Source organism: Zootoca vivipara, chromosome 8, assembly GCF_965207765.1.
Source record: "Zootoca vivipara chromosome 8, rZooViv2.hap1.1, whole genome shotgun sequence".
NCBI classification, from domain to species: Eukaryota; Metazoa; Chordata; class Lepidosauria; order Squamata; family Lacertidae; genus Zootoca; species Zootoca vivipara.
In genome coordinates this window covers 31829365-31851065 of record NC_142591.1, presented here as the reverse complement: position 1 = coordinate 31851065, position 21701 = coordinate 31829365, and the positions used below count along the sequence as shown (strand labels likewise).

At 43.3% G+C, this 21701-nt stretch overlaps 1 protein-coding gene across 4 annotated transcripts in view; it reads left to right on the top strand.

The window, feature by feature from the left end:
* The window catches only part of NFATC1 (nuclear factor of activated T cells 1), a 137617-nt gene that overhangs the window by 56672 nt on the left and 59244 nt on the right, over window positions 1–21701 (top strand). For all 4 annotated transcript variants that reach the window (XM_035126467.3, XM_035126469.3, XM_035126468.3 and 1 more), the window contains exons 4-6: window positions 14193–14395; window positions 20675–20847; window positions 21190–21330. In XM_035126467.3, coding sequence (XP_034982358.2) covers window positions 14193–14395; window positions 20675–20847; window positions 21190–21330 — 517 coding nt within the window. The remainder of the gene's footprint in view (window positions 1–14192; window positions 14396–20674; window positions 20848–21189; window positions 21331–21701) is intronic.

The window sequence follows — 21701 nt, the reverse complement described above, 5'->3', positions numbered from 1 at the left end:
GCTGGGATCTGTTCCGGAGCCCTGGTTGCTAGCTGAAAAGGACGCAGGGCAAAGTGCCGCGTCTGTGCACGCGTGTGGAGCAGTTTGTGCTTCTGCACATGTGCGAAGCACAATTTAGCGCTTCTGCTGCATGCGCGAGTGGCAAACCTGGAAGTAACCCATTCTGGTACTTCTGGGTTTGCTGTGGATGTTCGCTGGAATGGACGCTAGACAAGGTGGATGTTCGCAGAGGTATTATTGTATCTAAATGATAGGTCAGCATTTCTACTGAGTACATATTTAGTGGCATTGCATGCTTTTTTCTAGTTCTTTGCCACACAGAAAGGCACTGTGTATGTGTGTAGAGATAGCAATCCAGCCATTGAAAACACCGGGTGTTATGCTGTTGATTTCTGTGGAAGGTGGGTAAAAAACAAAATAGTGCTGTTGGATCAGGCCAGGTAGTCCAGCATTCTATTCACTGTAGCAAATCAAATGCCCACAAGCAGGGCATGAGCATGAGAGCGCTCTCTCACCCCATCACTATGCAGTTCGCACAAACCTCTAACCTTAATCCTTAGAATTACAATTTTATATTTAAGTGTTGTTGAAATACATCAACTTCAACATTCCTTAGTTCTTTCCAAATCACCATTTGATTTGTCTGATTTTTCTCCCCATTCATTTTCAGGCATCCATTGCAAAATGTTATGGTTATGATTCAATATTTCCTCGTTCTTACCCTTCTCCAAATATTTACAGAAACAAAGCTTTTAAATGGAGCTCCTTATTCTATCTCTTCAAACGACAGTCTACTGTTAAATAAACCAAGCTTCCTCTTGGCAGGAAGATGTTTGAATATTTTAGAGTATGCACACAATTAAATTTCTGTATTAAAAATAGCAGAAGTTGACTGAACGCTATCTCATTATGGCTGTGGAGATGATGATGATAGATAGATAGATAGATAGATAGATAGATAGATAGATAGATAGAATCATAGAATCATAGAGTTGGAAGAGACCACAAGGGCCATCCAGTCCAACCCCCTGCCAAGCAGGAAACACCATCAAAGCATTCCTGACAGATGGCTGTCAAGCCTCTGCTTAAAGACCTCCAAAGAAGGAGACTCCACCACACTCCTTGGCAGCAAATTCCACTGCCGAACAGCTCTTACTGTCAGGAAGTTCTTCCTAATGTTTAGGTGGAATTTTCTTTCTTGTAGTTTGAATCCATTGCTCCGTGTCCGCTTCTCTGGAGCAGCAGAAAACAACCTTTCTCCCTCCTTTATATGACATCCTTTTATATATTTGAACATGGTTATCATATCACCCCTTAACCTTCTCTTCTCCAGGCTAAACATACCCAGCTCCCTAAGCCGTTCCTCATAAGGCATCGTTTCCAGGCCTTTGACCATTTTGGTTGCCCTCTTCTGGACACGTTCCAGCTTATCAGTATCCTTCTTGAACTGTGGTGCCCAGAACTGGACACAATACTCCAGGTGAGGTCTGACCAGAGCAGAATACAGTGGTACTATTACTTCCCTTGATCTAGATGCTATACTCCTATTGATGCAGCCCAGAATTGCATTGGCTTTTTTAGCTGCTGCATCACACTGCTGACTCATGTCAAGTTTGTGGTCAACCAAAACTCCTAGATCCTTTTCACATGTACTGCTCTCAAGCCAGGTGTCTCCCATCCTGTATTTGTGCCTTTCATTTTTTTTGCCCAAGTGTAGTACTTTACATTTCTCCTTGTTAAAATTCATCTTGTTTGCTTTGGCCCAGTTGTCTAATCTGTTAAGGTCATTCTGAAGTGTGATCCTGTCCTCTGGGGTGTTAGCCACCCCTCCCAACTTGGTGTCATCTGCAAACTTGCTCAGGATTCCCTCAAGCCCATCATCCAAGTCATTGATAAAGATGTTGAACAAGACTGGGCCCAAGACAGAACCCTGTGGCACCCCACTAGTCACTACTCTCCAGGATGAGGAGGAGCCATTGATGAGCACCCTTTGGGTTCGGTCAGTAATCCAGCTACAAATCCACTGAATGGTAGCATTGTCTAGCCCACATTTTACCAGCTTCTTTACAAGAATATCATGGGGCACCTTGTCAAAGGCCTTGCTGAAATCAAGATAGGCTACATCCACAGCGTTCCCTTCATCTACCAGGCTTGTAATTCTGTCAAAAAATGAGATCAGATTAGTCTGACATGACTTATTTTTCAGGAACCCATGCTGACTTTTAGTGATCACAGAGTTTCTTTCTAGGTGCTCACAGACTGTTTGCTTAATGATCTGCTCTAGAATCTTTCCTGGTATTGATGTCAGGCTGACTGGGCGGTAATTGTTTGGGTCCTCTCTTTTCCCCTTTTTGAAAATAGGGACAACATTTGCCCTCCTCCAGTCTGCTGGAACTTCGCCTGTTCTCCAGGAATTTTCAAAGATTATTGCCAGTGGTTCTGAAATCACCTCTGCCAGTTCTTTTAATACTCTTGGATGTAGTTCATCTGGCCCTGGAGACTTGAATACATCTAAACTAGCCAAGTATTCTTGTACTACCTCCTTACTTATTCTGGGCTGTGTTTCCCCTGCTGAATCATCTGCTCCATATTCTTCAGGTCGGGCGTTGTTTTCTTTCTTGGAGAAGACTGAGGCAAAGAAGGCATTGAGGAGTTCTGCCCTTTCTCTGTCCCCTGTTTGCATTTCACCATCTTCTCCTCTGAGTGACCCCACTGTTTCCTTGTTTTTCCTTTTGCTACGGACATACCCATAAAAGCCCTTTTTGTTGCTTTTAACCTCTCTGGCGAGCCTGAGTTCATTCTGTGCTTTAGCTTTTCTGACTTTGTCTCTACACGTGCTGGCTATATGTTTGAATTCCTCTCTGGAGATTTCCCCCCTTTTCCATTTTTTGTACATATCCCTTTTAAATCTTAACTCAGTCAAAAGTTCTTTAGATAGCCAGCCTGGCTTCTTTAGGCACCTTCCATGTTTCCGTCTCATTGGTATTGCCTGAAGTTGTGCTTTTAATATCTCCCTTTTAACAAACTCCCAACCATCATGAACTCCCTTCCCTTTTAGTATTACTGTCCATGGGATTTCACCCAGCGTTTCCCTAAGTTTTCTGAAGTCGGCTTTCTTAAAGTCTAGAATTTGGACCTTAGTATGCTTGGTTGCTCCTTTCCGCTGGATAATAAACTCCAGAAGAGCATGGTCACTCCCACCTAATGATCCTGCCACTTCTACCCCACTAACCAAGTCATCACTATTGGTTAGGACCAGATCTAAAATGGCTGATCCTCTTGTTGCTTCTCCCACTTTCTGGACAATGAAGTTGTCTGCAAGGCCAGTGAGGAATCTGTTCGACCTTATGCTCTTGGCTGAGTTTGACATCCAACAAATATCAGGATAGTTGAAATCCCCCATTACTACTATCTCACTTCCTTTGGAATGCTTGGCCATCTGTTCCAGGAAGGCATCATCTGTGTCCTCAGTTTGGCTTCGGGATCTATAGTAAACTCCCACAATGAGATCACTGTTGTTTTTCTCTCCCTTAATTTTGACCCAGATACTCTCAATTTGGCTTTGAAGTTTTAAATCCTGGATCTCTTCACAGGTATACATATCCCTAACATATAAAGCTACTACTCCTCCTTTCCTGTTTGGTCTATTTCTCTTAAATAGATTGTATCCCTCTATTACTACATTCCAGTCATGAGACTCATCCCACCAGGTTTCAGTGATGCCTATTATGTCATATTTAGTTTGCTGTACCAAGAGCTCAAGTTCATCTTGTTTATTTCCCATGCTCTGTGCATTAGTATACAGACATTGAAGACCGTTGATCATTCCCCCATGTCTCTTATTTAAGGATATTTTCGTCCCACCACTAGGTCTGCATGCTGCTTGCTCCATTTGGTCCTTGACATTTGGATGATCATCTTCAGCATTTGATAGACTCCTACCTTCAGGACCACTGTCTCCCTCCCCCACATAAGTCAGTTTAAAGCCCTCCTGATGAGGTTTTTGAGTTTTGTGGCAAAAACATTCCTCCCAACTTTTTTGAGGTGCAGTCCATCACTTGCCAGAAGTCCATCTTCAAGAAACTGCAGACCGTGATCTAGGAATCCAAACCGTTCCTGTTTGCACCATTTGCGAAGCCAGTTGTTCACTTCCCCTATTTTTCCCTCTCTCCCTGGGCCATGTCGTTCAACTGGGAGGACAGAAGAGATGACAATTTGTGCATCTAATTGCTTCAACTTCCTGCCCAGAGCCTCATAATCATTTTTGATCTTCTGTAAGCTATGGCTTGCAGTGTCATTGGTTCCCACATGCACCAAAAGGAAGGGGTATTTGTCGGTGGGTTTTATGATTCCTTGCAGCCGTTCTGTTACATCTTTGATCTTGGCCCCAGGTAGACAGCACACCTCTCGAGACATCTTGTCAGGCCCACAGATCACTGCTTCTGTACCCCTCAGTAGGGAATCCCCAATCACCACTACACGCCTCTTCATAGGCTTGGTTGGGATTCTTCTATGTGCTGTCCCTTCCAAGGTTACCTGCATATTTCCAGAGGACTGACTTGGTTGCTCGTCTTCATATTCCTCATCAACTGTGATGAGGGAGAGATCCTCAGGTGGAGTCTGTTCCTCGTCTTCCATGAGCACTTCAAAACGGTTGTGTAATTCTAAGCACTCAGAGCGATCCCTGGGCCTTCTAGATAGATAATCAAAGCTGCTGCTTGCCTTTCTCCCTCCCCCACCCCTGCCCAAAAATCAGACACAGGATGATCCCCCCAAAAAATCTGTCTACATGTACATAGGTATATTGTATGAATTAGTAACACCCACAACTAGTTCCCAAAGATGAACTGCCATCTGGATAACGAAACCTTGAACTTCATGGGTCTCACATGTCAGGGATGGGGAACCAGCACCCCTTCAGAGGCTATTAGACTCCCATTACCCTGATCATTGGCTATGGTGGCTGGAACAGCAACTGGAAACGCCCCCCCCCCCGGTAAAAGTTTCCAGTGTCTGGGACTGGTCACGACTTCCAAGTTCAAATTCTTAACTAGGATCAGGAAAGAATTCCCAGGTGTACTTACTGTCTGTTCTGATCGCCTGCACAGGCTGCTTCACAACTTTGTCTGCTGGCAGTAGTCGTGTGTAGGGAGATTTGGATGAGCTTTTTTAGAACTCCCCCCCCCCTCCAAAAACCACCCACAGGTAAACCATGTTGACCACTTTGGACAGCATAGTAAGGATTTGGTGCGGCTTGCTATCATCTAAGAGGCAGAATCTGCTTCGTCATTGTGTATAATCTAGTAATAATGGAACAAACTTAAGAAGGTGCAATGGAGTGGAAATAAATACTGAAATGGGGAGAAAAGGATGGGAAGCAATAATTAGTGAATCTAATAAGGTGCAATGGGACAATGCAATTGAAATTAATAGAATAGGGTGGGGTTTTTTAGCTTTTCCCTTCCCGTCTGTTCCTAACCCATCTGGCCCCCAAAAGGTTGGCCAGTGTGAATCTGTGAGCTGGAAAAGGTTCCTCATTCCTGAAGTAGTGGGTCTGCAGAGAGAGACCATAGCCTGTCTGCTCAGCCCTACTGCCTTCACCCCCTTGGGGAAAAAACATCCTTTCAAAGGGGCTGTTGATTTCCTGCCCACATGGCCACTTCCTTCTAGTTCAGCTTTCCCCCCTTGCCTGATGATTATGGGGTTGCCATATTTTGAAGAGCAAAAAAGAGGACACATTTGCCGACTTCTGCTTTTAACTATGGATTGCTGTGATGACTCTCATTTTACATACCCATGAGAAAGAGGACGTGTCCTGCGAAAGAGAGGACATATGGCAACCCTACATATGAAGTTGCCAGTGTATCAGCTGGGTTGGCTTGTTTCCATCCTTTAGTGACAGAGGGGACCCCTCTCATAAATGTAACATTGCCAAAGGGAGAGATCTCAACATAATGCCCTCTTGCGTGGTTGGATCCAAGCCAAATTAAAAACTAGTATTTCCAGAGGGATGCTCGTGACATTATGTTGCAGCAAAAGGAAGGATTCTTGTGACACTTTTAAGGCTAACAAATGTATTGTGGTGTAATGTTTCTTGGAAGACTACAGTGATCATCAGATACGCCTGATGAAGTGGACTCTAGTCCATGAAGGCTCAGCCCACAATACAGATTTCCTCAACATGGAATCCTCTAGATGTTTTGGAATACAACTCCCATTTCCCCCAACATGCCAACACACTGGTTGAGGCTGATGGAGAAGGCTGCTAAAATAAAGTTAGCCTTTAAGGTGTCACAGGGCTCCTGCTTGTTAAAAAACTAAAGCAGATCTTCTGGTACAAACAAGTATCTAAAGTATTATTTGTGGTAGGAAATGCAGTCTGCTGAACTATCCACTAACCATTTAAAGTCCCATTCATTAACCACTGTTCATTAATCCCTCCGTGAAGCCTGTTCCCCTCCCCCTATTCCTTCTCACTAGTACTCTGCACACGTGATAAAGAAAGTGCAGCATATAGAGTTTTCTGTAATGTTCAACCAGAACGTCTTGACTCAACTATGGAATCTTTTGGCCCTGATCCAGAAGCCAGTTTTACGGAAGGGCTTCAGCTCAAGCGCTTCTGTCAAACTGGGTCAATCTGTCAATTAATGGATTAAGCCAGCCATCCTCAAACTTTGGCCCTCCAGATGTTTTGGACTACAGTTCCCATCATCCCCGACCACTGGTCCTGTTAGCTAGGGATCATGGGAGTTGTAGGCCAAAACATCTGGAGAGTCGCAGTTTGGGGGTGTCTGGATTAAGCTGTCAAACTTCTCCCGGTACACCAAGCTTCTTCAGGTACGGTAGGAGTGTGGACTGCATCACATTCCAACTCTACAATATCTCTTTCCTCTTAAGGGACTGTCTGAAGAAGGAAAAAAAAGAGATAATAGATATCCTAAAATAGTGCCAAAATGCCATTTTGCAGAAAGGAGGTTTCTACAGTCTGAAATTTAGTTAGTCTTGTTCAAGAAAAATGCTTCCACAGGTGACTTAAGAAACACTTGAGTGCCAATTCAATGGATCTAATTGTGTGTGTTTGTGATGGGGTGGCTTCATGATTCTGTCTTGGGGGGGGGGGACGTTTTGGAACAACAGATATGTTTCTGCTAAGGCATAGACCTAAAGACAGAGAGCATGATGCAAGACAGCAGCTGTAAATAGCATTCTGTTCTGGACAGGTGCCCAAGTGCCTGGTAAGCTAGTCACTAAGTGCAAAACATCTCTGTTACTATAAATTTAATAATTCCTTACAGCATAGTCACATCAAAATGAATAATATTCTCGTACAAACTTCCAGCTAGGAACAGACAACCCTTTCCTACATGGATATATATGATATATACAGATAGACATGTTGTAAGTGTGTGAGCAGGCACACATACACATACATGGATGTAGACTGCCTTACCCTTTCTCACATCACAGAGAGAACTATATTAAGAAACTGTATTAAATAATCCAGATTATAGTTGCGGACTAACACAAAGCTAGACTGTTTGGGAGACAATGCACATTTGCTTTATAGCATTGCATAAGGAAGTGGATACAAGATATGAGCCTCCTTGCTCATATATTTTTTAATGCAGATCATATTTCATTTTTATTTAAATTGACAAAAAAGCCATGTGAAACAGTATAATTTAACACGAGTCTTTTTGGGGGGGGGGGGTTGTTGGCGGAAGCACTCACTTTCTGGATAGTTCAGTGGTGAGAGAATCTAATAATCCCCATTCTGTTGCCTCAGTTCCTGCCATAAAAAAAATCTACCCCAATTATATTTTTATTTCAGGATTGGTGCCTGAAGTTTTGTTGTTCAGGCCTGTGCTATTAGGAGAGCAGAGAGATAGTTTTTGTTGGAGGGTGTGTGTGTTCTTTTTAACTAGGTTTGTCCAAAATCCACCATATTTCTCTTTCCATTGCACTGTGTGTCATAGAGTGTATAGGGCACCTCCTAACCAACTTTATTTCGCTCCCAGCCATCACCTGTCTGCCCACCTTCTTACTTGCAATCCAAGCAGGGGGTGGACCTGCCTGTTAGCTTCCTCCTCCTTTGTCTCTGCCTGTCACTGGCTCCCCTTACCTTCTGCTCTGCTGGTCCTCATGGACACCAGCCACCAATAAATTCTTCTTCCCTTTATAAGGGGTAGCAATCCGGGAAATGTTCTTCACTTCCCAGAAGTTCCTCTGACTTTTCCACAGTGGAAATGTCTCTTGCATGTGACCCACAGGAGTTGTTCAGGCTCACATTGTCTTGTGGGGTTCCTGTTAATTTCAAGGGAGGGAGGTTGTGCAGTACCTGTTCCTCTGGGCTTCAGCTCACTGCCCAACTTCATTTGAGGCTTAAGAAGATGTATGGAGAGAGGATTATCTTATTTTGATTTGGATGGGGTACTGCCCCAAATCCCCAGCCTAGCATGTGGAGTAGTCAGGTTTACTCTCAACTGAGAAATGATTTTGCATTCCTCTTTCCCAGGCAGGACGTGACTGAATTGAGTAAACTTGCAATTATAATTTTTTTTTTTGGCGGGGGGCACTTGAAGATGGTGTAACTGCCATATCCAAAGCCTTGCTAGGCTTGTCCCTCTTTGAGTAGAAATGAGGTCAGAGGTGAACAAGTAAATGGAACATTTAGAAGGTAGAATGATTAAAAAGCACAGGTTTGCTGAGACAACTGCAGAGAGTTGCACTGAAGAACTCACAAATAGTAGGAGTGCCCAGCAATTGTCCAAACAGTGTACACTGAAGGACTGAGGCTCAGGGTATTACCAATTTGACCTATGGATGGGCTTCCCTTATCTACGAAATATCATCATCTCTGCTTTGCATTGTCAATTATTGGATTGCATAATAAAATGAATGGCTAACCAGGCCTGTATCTAATTCTTCCTTTCACTGGGATTTAAGATATTTTGGGGATTAGGCATATTCATTTGAGTTGCAGAGTTTGGCCTGTGGCTTCACAGTACAGTGAGAGAAATTTCTTAAGATCCTCCAGGAAAGGTGGGTTTTTTTTCATCTCTCTTTCTAATGGAGATAAATCATCTATGGGTGTCTTTACATTTGGAAAGCTTTATTTGCAATCTGATGCACACTTACCTGCATGTAAGCCCCGTTGAAATTCTGTGGTACTTAGACATACAGTGCAATGCTAAATGTCGTCTATGGTTGAGCATAGGTTGTACTGATATTCCACCTATGACAAGAAGAGCTCTGGTGAGGGAAGAAAAGCCAAATACTGTTTTTTTTTGCTTGATTTTTTTTTTGCAGTAATGTTTATCAGCACAGATTTGACAGAGCCATATATTGTTAGACATATATATTTTAAAAACTGCATCCACAAAAATGCATCCTTTAATTCTTGTCCTGAAGTTGTCAAGAATGTTCTGTGTCAGTAGTGTTCAGTTGCAGAGGGGCTGACGGTGGCACTTTAGCCTTGGGACCAAGTTACAGAAAGAAAAGGATAAAAATAGGGTCTGTGACACATGGTCCCCATGCTGCCAGCCAGGAACAGTATTCCAGAGCATGCGTGGAAAATATGCACATGTGCATGTGTGTGTGTATGCACATTTTTTCCTAATAATTTGGAATGCTAATTTCCCCCTTCCTGTTTTTACAGTTAAAATGCATATCTGTTTCTTTACCTGCCTGTGTCCAGCTGACAGGGAGCAGAGAGAAGCAGCTCCATTTCCTTGGTCCAAACTTTGACCTACAGCAACTCTGTAAAATACAACTTCAAATATTTAGCAAGACACAAACTGTTTTGTGTAGATGGCCCTTCCGGAGCAAAAGTTGACTCCATTCTGTCTACTTTTTAAAAAGCTGGTACGGCTACATCTGTCCCATAGCTAATGGAAATAGGTGCATGATCTAAAATTAGGCAAGCACTGAATATGTCCTTTCAAAATGTTAATCCTTGCATCATGTTTTATTGCCGTGGATGGCATAGTGAGGGTTGGGTGACATAATGTAAACAGCAAATAATGCAATTCAATTGATGGAATTGAAAAGGAAATAACAGCTTTGGGACAGCAACATCTGAGTTTTTGTATTGGGGGCTAGACCCTAAGTTTTGACCCAGGCTGTCCCCTGCACAGTGCGTGTTAGAAGGGGATATATGGTTTGTGTTTGCAGTAAGAACTGTCCATCACAAAGAGACGCAAAATGTTGATGTGTGTGTGTGTGTGCGCAGTTTTATTCAACTTGCTTATTTTCCTCTTGTCTGGACCTGACATAAGTGGATGACTAAGTACACGATACATTTGTCAGCAAACATCTGGCTTGAATAATCACCCTGAGGAATTGCAATATCTGTTTTCAAATTCAAAACAAGCAGAATGAGAGGGAGCGTGGCAACAAACGTCTGAGAAAAATGCGTCCGTAAATTGCTGCAGTTTTCTTAGGCGAGAACTTAACAGTTTAACTGCTCAGTATTCTGCACTGCAGTGCAAAGGCAGCAGGAATCCAGGAATAGCTACTGGACTATTCCACAGGACTTCATCACTGGTGCATAATGCCTTTGCTTCTGTGGTGGAAACCAGCATTGTGCCGGACATCTGCAGCCATTGGCAACACTGAATTGTTATTGGCGGGGAAAGTCCCATGTAGGACCAAAGCCTCTTGCATTATCAGTCATGGTGCCCTAAGGACCCTGGAAAAGACTCCATTCCTTCATACTGTCATTCCATTGTGCTGGTGAAAATATGTTAGGCACTGACTGCTGTGGCAGAACCAAACAGTTGCCCCACTTGCCTTACATGAAATTCTGATCAAGTTATTGGTACCATAGGTGTGAAAATCAGGGGCAGTATCTGCCTGCTTGTCTTTGGTCCTGGTGGGAGACACATATCAGTTTGGAATTGATCGCTGTCATAGGGCAAAGTGGGTTTTCAGTGCCCTGCTGCTTTTTGTGATGTAAGTAGGCCAACTATCAATAGCAGGTGATGTAATTGTGATGTAATGGTGTTGTCTCAATAATTACTCTGGATTCCACCACAAACTGCAAAGTGAAGTGAAGCAAGGTGATGGTGAGACCTCCAAGTTGTGCCTCAGAGTGTAAAGATAATCTTTTTAACCTACATGTGGATCAGTGCTATAAATCTTTTTCAGAAAATGTAACTTTGCATCCTAGAACCGCTGATCACAACTCCTCCAGGCAGCAAATCAGAAGCAAGGTGTTAGGTCCTGCTACTAGCTTTTGAGTTGAGTTAGCATATATAGACCAAGACACCTGTCTAGAGCGAGACTTTGATGAAATCTCAGGACTCCTTTTATCCTATAAGTGTAATGCTTGGCTGGACGCCATGTTCCACGAGGTTTGCAGAAGTTAATTAAACCAATAATGCTTTCACTTCAGTCTTTCCCATAATAAGTTAATGCCTGCTTCCAGATAAGGTAACTTCCCACTTAAGCGTTGATATGCAAATCATTTCAAGAGGAATGAAGCTACCAAGTCCCATCCATTAGCAGGGTGACGCTGACAGAAAAATCTGGCACAGACAAAACAGTCTACTTGTAGCTTCCTTGTTTGGCTGCAGTAATGCAAATAAGCTGTAAACAAGACACCAGCTCAAGCTACACACCCATTTTGTATGTACCATCTGAGATTTCTGATGACCTCCCAACAGGGCCAGTCCTACCATTAGCAAAATGAGGTGGCCACATCAGGAGGCAGATGCTGTTGGCTATGGTGGCAGATGTTAAGGACAGAACATGCACTCCCTACCCTGCACCCTCTAAACTACCCTGCTGCCCTTAGGGGTAGAGGAGGGCACTGCTGCTAGTGTTGGAGTAAATGTCAGTTGACAGGCTGGTTGGCTTCTGCAGGTGGAATGGATGGGGTGCCATCTTGTCCTTTGCCTCAGGCTGCAAAATATCTTGGGCTGCACCTGCTTCCTGAAAATTCCTGCTGTAGTTGACAAAATAGGTGCTGCTGTTCTAATGAATCCCAACCCAGCCTAGATGAGCAAAAATTATTTGTTATACACTAGTATAACTCTTCCCTTCCCTTCCCATATTTTTTTTCTTTTAGCCATCAGTGGAAACTTTTCCTGTGAACCTTTTAACTAACAGAAACAGACATTGCCATGCCATGATTTGGTCACAGGGGAGAGCTGAACCAGTGAGCAGCTTTTCAGTCTCCTTCCATATCCATCGGGTGTACTGAACACATTTGGCTCACATTACAGTGGTACCTCTACTTACGAATTTAATGCGTTCCGAATGCACATTCGTAAGTCGAAAAAATTTGTAAGTCGAATCCCATAGGAATGCATTGAGAGAAAAAATTCGTAAGTAAAAGCAACCCTATCTAAAAACTCGTAAGTAGAAAAAATCCTATCCAAACCGCATCCAAGATGGCGGACGCAGCTCCATTCGTAAGTAGAAACATTCGTAAGTAGAGTTATTCGTAAGTAGAGGTACCACTGTACTTCTGAGGTAGGGCTGAAGGCGCCTGATGTAGCATTTCATAAAAAAGGAACCAATGACCAAATGTCCCCCCCACCCCTTCCTATCAGTCTCATGACTTTCAGCATGAAAAAAGCCGGCAAAGCAGTCGGGAGGCTTTTATTTGGTGATCCTTTCTCAATATCTGCAATCTCCATGCAGCAATATGCCATCAGTGACAAAACATTTCTTGAAAACACTGAGGCTGGGTCTCACACAGGTTTCAGAAGGTCCACCTAGCTCTTTCTAAAGAACATACATGCAAAGTCCAGAAAAGGAGAAAATAATATGATGCACCCTGGTCTGTGCTGCTAGTCTTTTTTGCATGCTTCAGACACAGAGTTGTAGTAATGGCTTGCTTTTCAGCACTATCACCCCTCCTTTGTGCACTAGCTATTTTGTCTTGGCTAGCAAGGACAGTCTGGTGGACTCTGTGCCAGCAGAGGGGCTTCTGAGACACTTTCCTCTGGAGCAGTCTCAGTGCTTCCCAGCAAGGCACTCCCAGACATTACTTCTACCCCACATACCAAGCTGTATTCCCACTGTTTAAATGAGTTTATCAGATTGAGACAAAAACTATCACTCCTTATCTTTCATTTAGCTTTAACAGCACATTTTGTGACCCCCCCTCTCCTTTTGTTTTTTGCTAGCTAAGGCATTTCACAAACATACACAGAAGGAAGGCCAATTGTGCCAGATATAATGGGCCTTGCGTGCGGCAGAAGGGCTCCCTTTGGCAGAGTTTTAGTGGTGTGCACATCAGAAGCTCTGCCTGGTGTGCAGCTTGCCAAGAGGTAGCCAGACACTAGCGCAGATTGAACTACTTAACTTGAGGTTTCCCCCCCCCCCTTCCCTGCCTCTTCCAATCCGCTGATTTGATTTGTTATATTTCAGCATCTTGTATGTCACCACTACACAAACTACTACAGTCTGAACCCCTCCTCCCCTCTCTTTCTCTGATGAATCAGGTGTGCCAGAGCAGCAGGAGATGAGCCAAAACTGCTTCTCTTGACATCACTCTGTATATGCTGTGTGCTTATAGAATATGTATCTTAGGCTTCAGCCTAGGCACGCTATAAAAAAACCATTCTACAAATATGCTCACTTATCGTGAAGGAGGCCTCAGTACCAGGGGCTGGAAAGAACCTAGTTGCTCAGACTCCTTAAACTGTGATGCCCACATGACCTCTCCAGCTATTTGGATTCTCTCTCTCTCCCTTGCCCCCATTTCTGTGCGAGTACTTAGGCATATTATGCTGCCTCCTTTGAGGGTGCCTTCTCTACGCCAACACACAATATTGACAGCAAAAGTGATGAAACTTAACCCTCCTGGTTTTCACCCTCCTGCTACCTATTTGCTTTTCCGGAGCGACAGAGACTCTCGGCGTTGCTAACCTGTTTTCTGTCGAAAATGGTCCCATGAAATGTATGCATCTGTGCTGCTCAAAGTCTGACTGCAGTGCCTTAAGTCATCTACAATAATGATACATTCCCGGAGTGTACCTTTTTATTGTCCCTATATTATGTTACCACAAAAAAAGGAGTATGTGTAGGTGTGGGGGGAGGGGGGGAGGAGAGCTTAACACTTAGCACCTGTCACAAGTTTTCTCCTTAAATTAAGACTCCCTTGCATATAAAAATTTAATAGATTCCTTGCAGTTTATGTGTACGGTGCTTATGCAGAGTTCTTTCTGTTCTCCTGCCAGCTACACGGTTACTTAGAAAGTGAACCGCTCACGCTACAGCTGTTCATCGGGACTGCAGACGACCGCCTGCTGAGACCCCATGCCTTCTACCAGGTTCACCGGATCACCGGGAAGACCGTCTCCACAACCAGCCACGAAACCATACTTTCCAACACCAAAGTTTTGGAAATTCCGCTTCTTCCCGAAAACAACATGAGAGCAATGTAAGGCACACATCCTCCCAACACTTTTGGTGCTTTGCATTTCCCTTCTCCGCTTTTTGTCTTCTCCTTTCCCCCCCTCCCCCTTTTTTTAAACTGAGTGCCAGCTGTATGTAACTTACCCGCCCCTGGTATAGAATCCTGTACAATATCTTTATCATTTGGAAAATTTCCCTAGCTTTTGTGTGCCTACTTTGCTCAGCAGCATTTTAATGCCTCAGTTAAAATTTACAGATATTTATTTAGGACAACTGATCGGTTGAAACTCTAGATAGAAAGCGACAATGTGCTTCTTTGCCATTTAAAATCTGAATATCACTTACAGTGCCTCAAATATTTCCAGCCTCGGCTCCCGCTTTTAAGTTCCTAACACACCACCACCTTATTCCTGCAGGCTATTCTGCAATAAAGGACCTATTTGAATCTTTCCTACGAAGAAGAAAATAGGAGTGTGTTTGTGTATGTATGTATTTAGGAAAAAAATTAGTCCAGGTCCTTTCTGAGGTTGCAGCTAAATGAGGCAAAAGGTTGGGTAAGTTTCTTTCGACTTCTTAATTTTAATTTTCAAACCAAAGGCAGCCACAGGAGGCTGAAAACTAGAGCAAAGAATGGTTGTACTTAGGAGAGAAACTTGGATGAGCTTGTTCACAGTTCTTGAAACACTCTGCAATGCAGCTATACATCAAAATTCACACTTCTCTGAATTTTGCACTGTGGTTCTCCAACCAAAAACAGGTACAAAATGCATTGCTTAGGGGAAGATGTAAGTAACCAACCATACGAACAGTTTGTGGGGGAAGAAAAATGGCTGAATATGAAATATATATATAGCCAGTTCCCCACGTCCAATAGGGATGGACAAACGTGTCAATTCATTTTCTCTTTTTTTCAGTTTTAAATTCAGTCTGTCATATTTCTGGATTAATTAGAAGTTTATTTTTATGGCCTTATTTAAATCTGACAGCACTGTAGTGTACATCTGCCCAAATTATTCTTATGTAGTGTTGCCTAATATACGCAATCACATGTTGCTAACAATTTTACCTACCACAATGTACTCTTGCATGTTGTTTTCATGAATGCTTGCATTTTTATTCACACTTTGCCTCCAACGGGGGGGGGGGGGGGGAGGTAGTTAGCAGAGGAAATTATTTTGAGCGGGGGAAATGATAGGAGGGCAAATAATTGTGCCTCCTGCCAGTCCTTCATTGAAGATTGTAGCCTTTGCAGCTGTTTTTGGTAGTTTGAAAAAGTTGCAGAAAACAGGCACACAACTTCATGGCATGTATGATTTCAACCTGAAGCATTTGAACCAGGGATAGCCAATGCAGTGCCTTCCAGATATTGGGGTCTACCACTCCTTGCAAGCTGTAGCCAGCATGGTCAGTGGTCAGGGATGATGACCTTAGTATTTTTTGTTGTAAAGAACTCTTGTTTTGTCTCCCACAAACTGTCAGGCTTAGAGTAGCAGCAGTAGCTGACCAAAGTAGGGTTTGTATCCGGTATCATGTCATCCCAGGTTAATTTACACTAGCTTAATTTATGCCAGGTTCCTGTGTATAAGATTGAGCCCTAATTCACTGTGGCTACAATCCTGTACGTGCTTACCTGGGCATATTGGATAGAATGAGACATAGTTCTTTGTTAATATACATGGGATTGCACTTTGACAGTTTGAAGCAAAAGGCCGACTTGTATGTGCAAAGCCAAGCCTTTCCTTTGGAGAGTTACACACAAGGTAATATGGGATCTCTCTTGTTTTTGAGCAATCCAACAAAGTGAACATGGAGATAAAGAACTCACTCTCTTTCTCCTCTCTGTGCTCCTGCAATATATCAGACCCTATAATTACAATGATGATTTGATTACCCAGATCTCAGTTAACCTGAAACGCTTAGGCCTCGCTATATCAATCTACGTAATCTTGCCCTGTGTCAGTTTAATTATGTGTAAATACCACAGCTGTTTACTTGAATGCCGAGACTAATCAAATGTTTTTGGTGTCTGCCAAGCCATTTAGATCAATGAGGCAATGCTACACATATATTTATTGTAAGATCTTTCTCAGAAATTAGATTTATTCCACCGAGACCTGGCTTTAACTGTGAAGCTCCATGATTGGAGAGTTTAATTTGCTGGGGTTTGCCTTTATTAACCTGCCCCTCCCCAATATTAAATTTAAAAAGAGGATTTCATGGATATATACGGCAGGAAAAACCTCAATCCTATGTGGGACACTCAATAGCTGAGAAGAATCAGCTGGTGTTTCCCCTGCTGTTTGCCTTTTGCAAGCGTACAGTAAATGTTTATTACAATATATCAGGGATATAGGAATGTTCTAATGGACTTTAGAATGGTACGTGTGTTAGGTCCCGTCCTAGTCATTTTGGGGCTTCATAAGGGTTTTTTCAATTTTGTGCTGCATCCAGCAAAAGAGGGGCAATGCCAGCTTCCTTGCATGGTCTTGAGCTGTGTAACGTCTCTGGTTTGCTTGCAACACAGGAACAACATTGGGGTTTATGATGTCTGGCCCTATGTCTAATTGGACATACTTGCCTGCCACCAAAGCAGCTCATCTCATAGAATTCCCCCACCACCACCGAAAACCAAGACAGAGACAGCTCCGACCGTTCTTGATATTTTATAGCAGGAGTGTTGTGTGCCAAATTCTAGTTGAAAATGTATGTGGAAACTGGCTTTCTTCCACTGAAGTCGGTGGCATGCAATCAATTTATACAAATGGAGCATATGGCCAGCCCTCTTCCCAGTTTGCTGAAGTAAATTTACTCATTTCTTGTCTTTGGCAAGCACGTAGCGTATTAGTCTTCCCCATAACTCGCGTCATAATGACAAACATAATGGCAGTTTATGCAGATTGCATGCTCCTTTTCTTGGTGCTGAAACTAAACAAAAGGGAGCAAGTTTTACCTGTTGAATTTTTGTGTGCCATGTAGTAGTAGTAGTAGCAGCAGCAGCAGCAGCAGCAGCAGTGGTAAGGGCTGGATGAGATAAAAAGCCAAACCATTGATTTGCATAATAAGAGCAAGCCTTCAGGGGCCCACACAGTCCTCCTTCATCTTCTGCAGCCAGATACTTCCCTCCTTCTTTCCTAGTCTGAGACAAGCCATAGTTTGTTGCTTCATCCGAACCCTTAAAACCAGGGCTGGAAGCCAAGTTCAAACTATGGTTGTCTATCTTGGATTGGAAGACAAACACCCCCAAACCAGGAAAGGAGTTGTTGTAAAGGGGAGGTGGATATGTGCAACGTGGAGCATCTAGAAGACTAATTTTCATGGCATCTAGTCATTTGTTGTTGTTGTTTAGTCGTTTAGTCGTGTCCGACTCTTCGTGACCCCATGGACCAGAGCACGCCAGGCATTCCTGTCTTCCACTGCCTCCCGCAGTTTGGTCAAACTCATGTTCGTAGCTTCGAGAACACTGTCCAACCATCTCGTCCTCTGTCGTCCCCTTCTCCTTGTGCCCTCAATCTTTCCCAACATCAGGGTCTTTTCCAAGGAGTCTTCTCTTCTCATGAGATGGCCAAAGTATTGGAGCCTCAGCTTCACGATCTGTCCTTCCAGTGAGCACTCAGGGCTGATTTCCTTCAGAATGGATAGGCTTGATCTTCTTGCAGTCCATGGGACTCTCAAGAGTCTCCTCCAGCACCATAATTCAAAAGCATCAATTCTTCGGCGATCAGCCTTCTTTATGGTCCAGCTCTCACTTCCATACATCACTACTGGGAATGTAGTCATATTCTGTCTGAATCAGCCCAAAGCCCCAGAGATTGAAAGATAATAAAAGAGGTGAAGTTGCTCTAATTTTATAAACTTTTTTATATCCTCCATTATAATAAAGACTGGTTGAGTGGATCTCTGAGCCAGAGTCTATAAATTTTCATGACATTATTATAATAAATTTTAATCAAACATTCCACTCAAGGTTTTTTTTGTGGTTGGTTTTTTTATTTAAAAAAACCATTTATAAGGCTTGCTTATGTCTGTGAGCTGAGAACCTCACACTTAATGTGGACTTAACAATGGGACCAGCGTGAAGAAAAGCTGTTCCCATTATTGTGCTTTGCATTTAAGCCCTGTTTCTGCAAATCATGTTTACAATGAAGAAGAAAAATACTGACATATTCAGTGTAAAGCAAACTCGGGGATCCATTAAGCATTAAGTCCCATTTGTTTCCCTTAGTATGTTTTGATAAAGACGATACTCCGGAGTAAATGATGTTGGAGATTTTTCATCACCTCCCCCACCCCCAAGATTTCATTTCTTTAAGGTTTTCTTCAAAGCTTGATTGCTGTTAGCTGGCTCTTCAAAAATGTAGTACTTTTACCTAGCAAGGGGTCCATTAGTACCATGTGATGCAAGTGTTGTTGGTTCCCCATTCTTATATTCCTGCTCTCCTTTTTTCATTCTTGCCATTTTCCTTCTAGGAAAATTCCGAGGACAGCCTTGGAATTACGCCTTCTGTTCTTAGATCCCATGGATTTTGAAATTATATCCAGTTGGGAGCTAGTGCTTCCCCGGAGCCAGGGATGGGGCAGTCAGGCACTCTGGAGAGCCCCTCAAGGGGCAGGAGGATGACGGTGGCTGTGGCAAGCAAGTGGAGGGCTGTGGCAAGTGGGGGAGGGGCTAATCAACTGCTGTGACCACCACCTGAGGCAAGGAACTCAGTTTAACTAATGCAGGGGTCGCCAACCTTTTAAAACTCATGTCTGAGAGAGTGTGATGGGTGCCAGTCACAACATGGCTGCCATGGGGGCGTGGCATAGCACAACCTGGGGGGCATGGCATAACACAGAGTTAGAGTGCTGTCATGGTGAAGCTTTTCCCATAATTGTATCTCCATACTAGAAAAGGCTTAACCTGTTGAATTGCTGCCTGCCATACAGCTGCTAAAGGCTCAATAACCCTGTTTTCCCCAGTGATCCTAAACCAGAGCCTAGGCTACCATCCCGTACCCACTTACCTAGGAGAAAGTGCCACTGTACTTTAAGTTAAGTATATAGTGAATTCTTAAGGGGTGCCTGAACGCAGCAGAAGTCATGCCCAAACCTCTTTGCAAAGTTTCCACATTTTGCATTTGCCATTCTTTGGGAGAAGCCATGGCTGTTTATAGTGGTGGTATGATACTGCTTTAAAGCTGTCGTGCAGATGGGGCCTTAGAAGGGAACAGCACATTTTGCTGCGTAACTTTCTACCTAGGAGGGCTAGAGGCTTCCTTTTTCAAAATGAGAGCTCAGAGTCTGGGGCTCCTACCTAATGGACAGCTTTTGGACTCGCTTGCTGGTACATATCAGTTTAGGGGTTTGGGAGCCTTTCCATGAAAAGGGAAACACTGTATCAGCTGCTGATTTAAACATCTTTATAATCAATAGGAGTTTCCGATTTTCACCTGAGAAATGTTGACAGGGATAGAATAGGACATCCCTATTTTCATTGGGGAAATGTTGGAGAGGATGTAACATTCCTTTTTCAAAATGGCACCTGGTTTAAACTTTATCCATAAATCCTGAAGCTGTTTTTCTTTTCTTTTCTTACCCAGTTGCTCAACATTCCCCTACCCTTAAATAATTTTCAACATAACGGCCCTCCACTGGTGTCAGAGCAAGGAGTTACAGCATTAAGAGAACCATTCAGTAATAAATATTCGTGGAATGAAGTTTCAAAAACACCTCAGGATTCTTAACTGCAGTGCTAGGGACAGTATATTCCTGTTTGTCAGAGAAATGCCAGAAAGATTAATGACGTGGGTCTAACCCTGTTAACATCGATCATGGGGTTTTTGTTAGTCCCAGGAGCTGGAGCCAAAAGCCCCAGATTTCCACTGAGTTACTTCCAGGAGGTGAATGGAAGTGGGAAGGGAGCCCCGTGATCCTTGCTGTTATATCCAAATGTCCCATAAAAGTTAAGGGATATCAGGTAGCAGTTGCCCAGCAACTCCGTAGGCCTCATGCTGCCATGTGGCGAATTAGCAAGCAGTGCTAAAATAAGAGTGAGCCCAATGGGCAACTCATGTTAGCTCCTTTCCAGAGGCGGCACTCTTGAAAGCTTGGATAACTGATTTCTAGATTGATTCAAGGATGGATTGAGCTGTTGGGGAAGGACTCCCCGGGGGATTTAATTCTGTGAATGGGAGCTATGTGGTACCTTTTCCTCAGTGAGATTCTAATTCCCCTCCCGCCCCTTGAAAATAAAATAAAATGCTGTTCTGGAAGCTTATGAAGGCTGGTTTAAAAGTTCGATTTTTATTTGTTTGTATTTGGACAGCATTGACTGTGCTGGGATACTGAAACTTAGAAATTCAGATATAGAGCTGAGGAAAGGAGAAACTGACATTGGAAGGAAGAATACACGGGTTCGACTGGTCTTCCGTGTTCATATCCCCCAACCTAATGGGAGAACCCTTTCTCTCCAAGTGGCATCCAACCCAATTGAATGCTGTGAGTATAATGTCTCTCTCTCTCTCTCTCTCTCTCTCTCTCTGTGTGTGTGTGTGTGTGTGTGTGTTCATGTGCACGCTTAGCATCAATATGTTCTGCTTTGTCTGTTCCATCCTTAAAATCCAGCCAGGACAAAGCATATTTCAGCCATTGCATCACTGAAACCAAAATCAAAATTATTTCCAGCAGAAATTGGCATTTCCTGATTTGGGTAGGCTTGCTAGAAGGGATCGTGGTTTGAATATCGGGACGAAATCCTTCAGACCTCTGTGTATGTGTTTGTGCGTTCACAGTATTTAATTTGTACTTATAATAACGGTGCTTTTTTCTCAATCTCATCAGCTCAAAGATCTGCTCAGGAGCTGCCTTTGGTAGAGAAGCAAAGTGCTGATAGCTATCATGTGATGGGTGGAAAGAAGATGATACTGAACGGACACAACTTTCTTCAAGACTCCAAAGTCATATTTGTGGAGAAAGCTCCAGGTATTTAAAACACTGGTCCTACAGATGAGTACAGATCTGTGTTTGTGTGTTGCTGGTTGTATGTCATGACAAGTAAAAGTTACATGGGCCCCTATCCCTTTTTTATTTTAATGCAGACAGTTTTAGAAATATGGAACCTGCAATCCTCTGGACGTGGCCTGATGCCTGGCTCCTATCAGCTGCAGCCAAGCAGCCAGTGCTCAGGGATAATAGGAGTTCTTAGTCCAACACCTCTAGGGTCACAGGTTTCTTACTGCTGTTTTAGAGGCTTCCATAAGCGACACTAATAGCCTGAACCTAAACATGTTTGGAAGTAAGCCCCACTGACATTAGTGGGAAAGCCTAAAAATGCTATCCTTTCTTAAATGCAT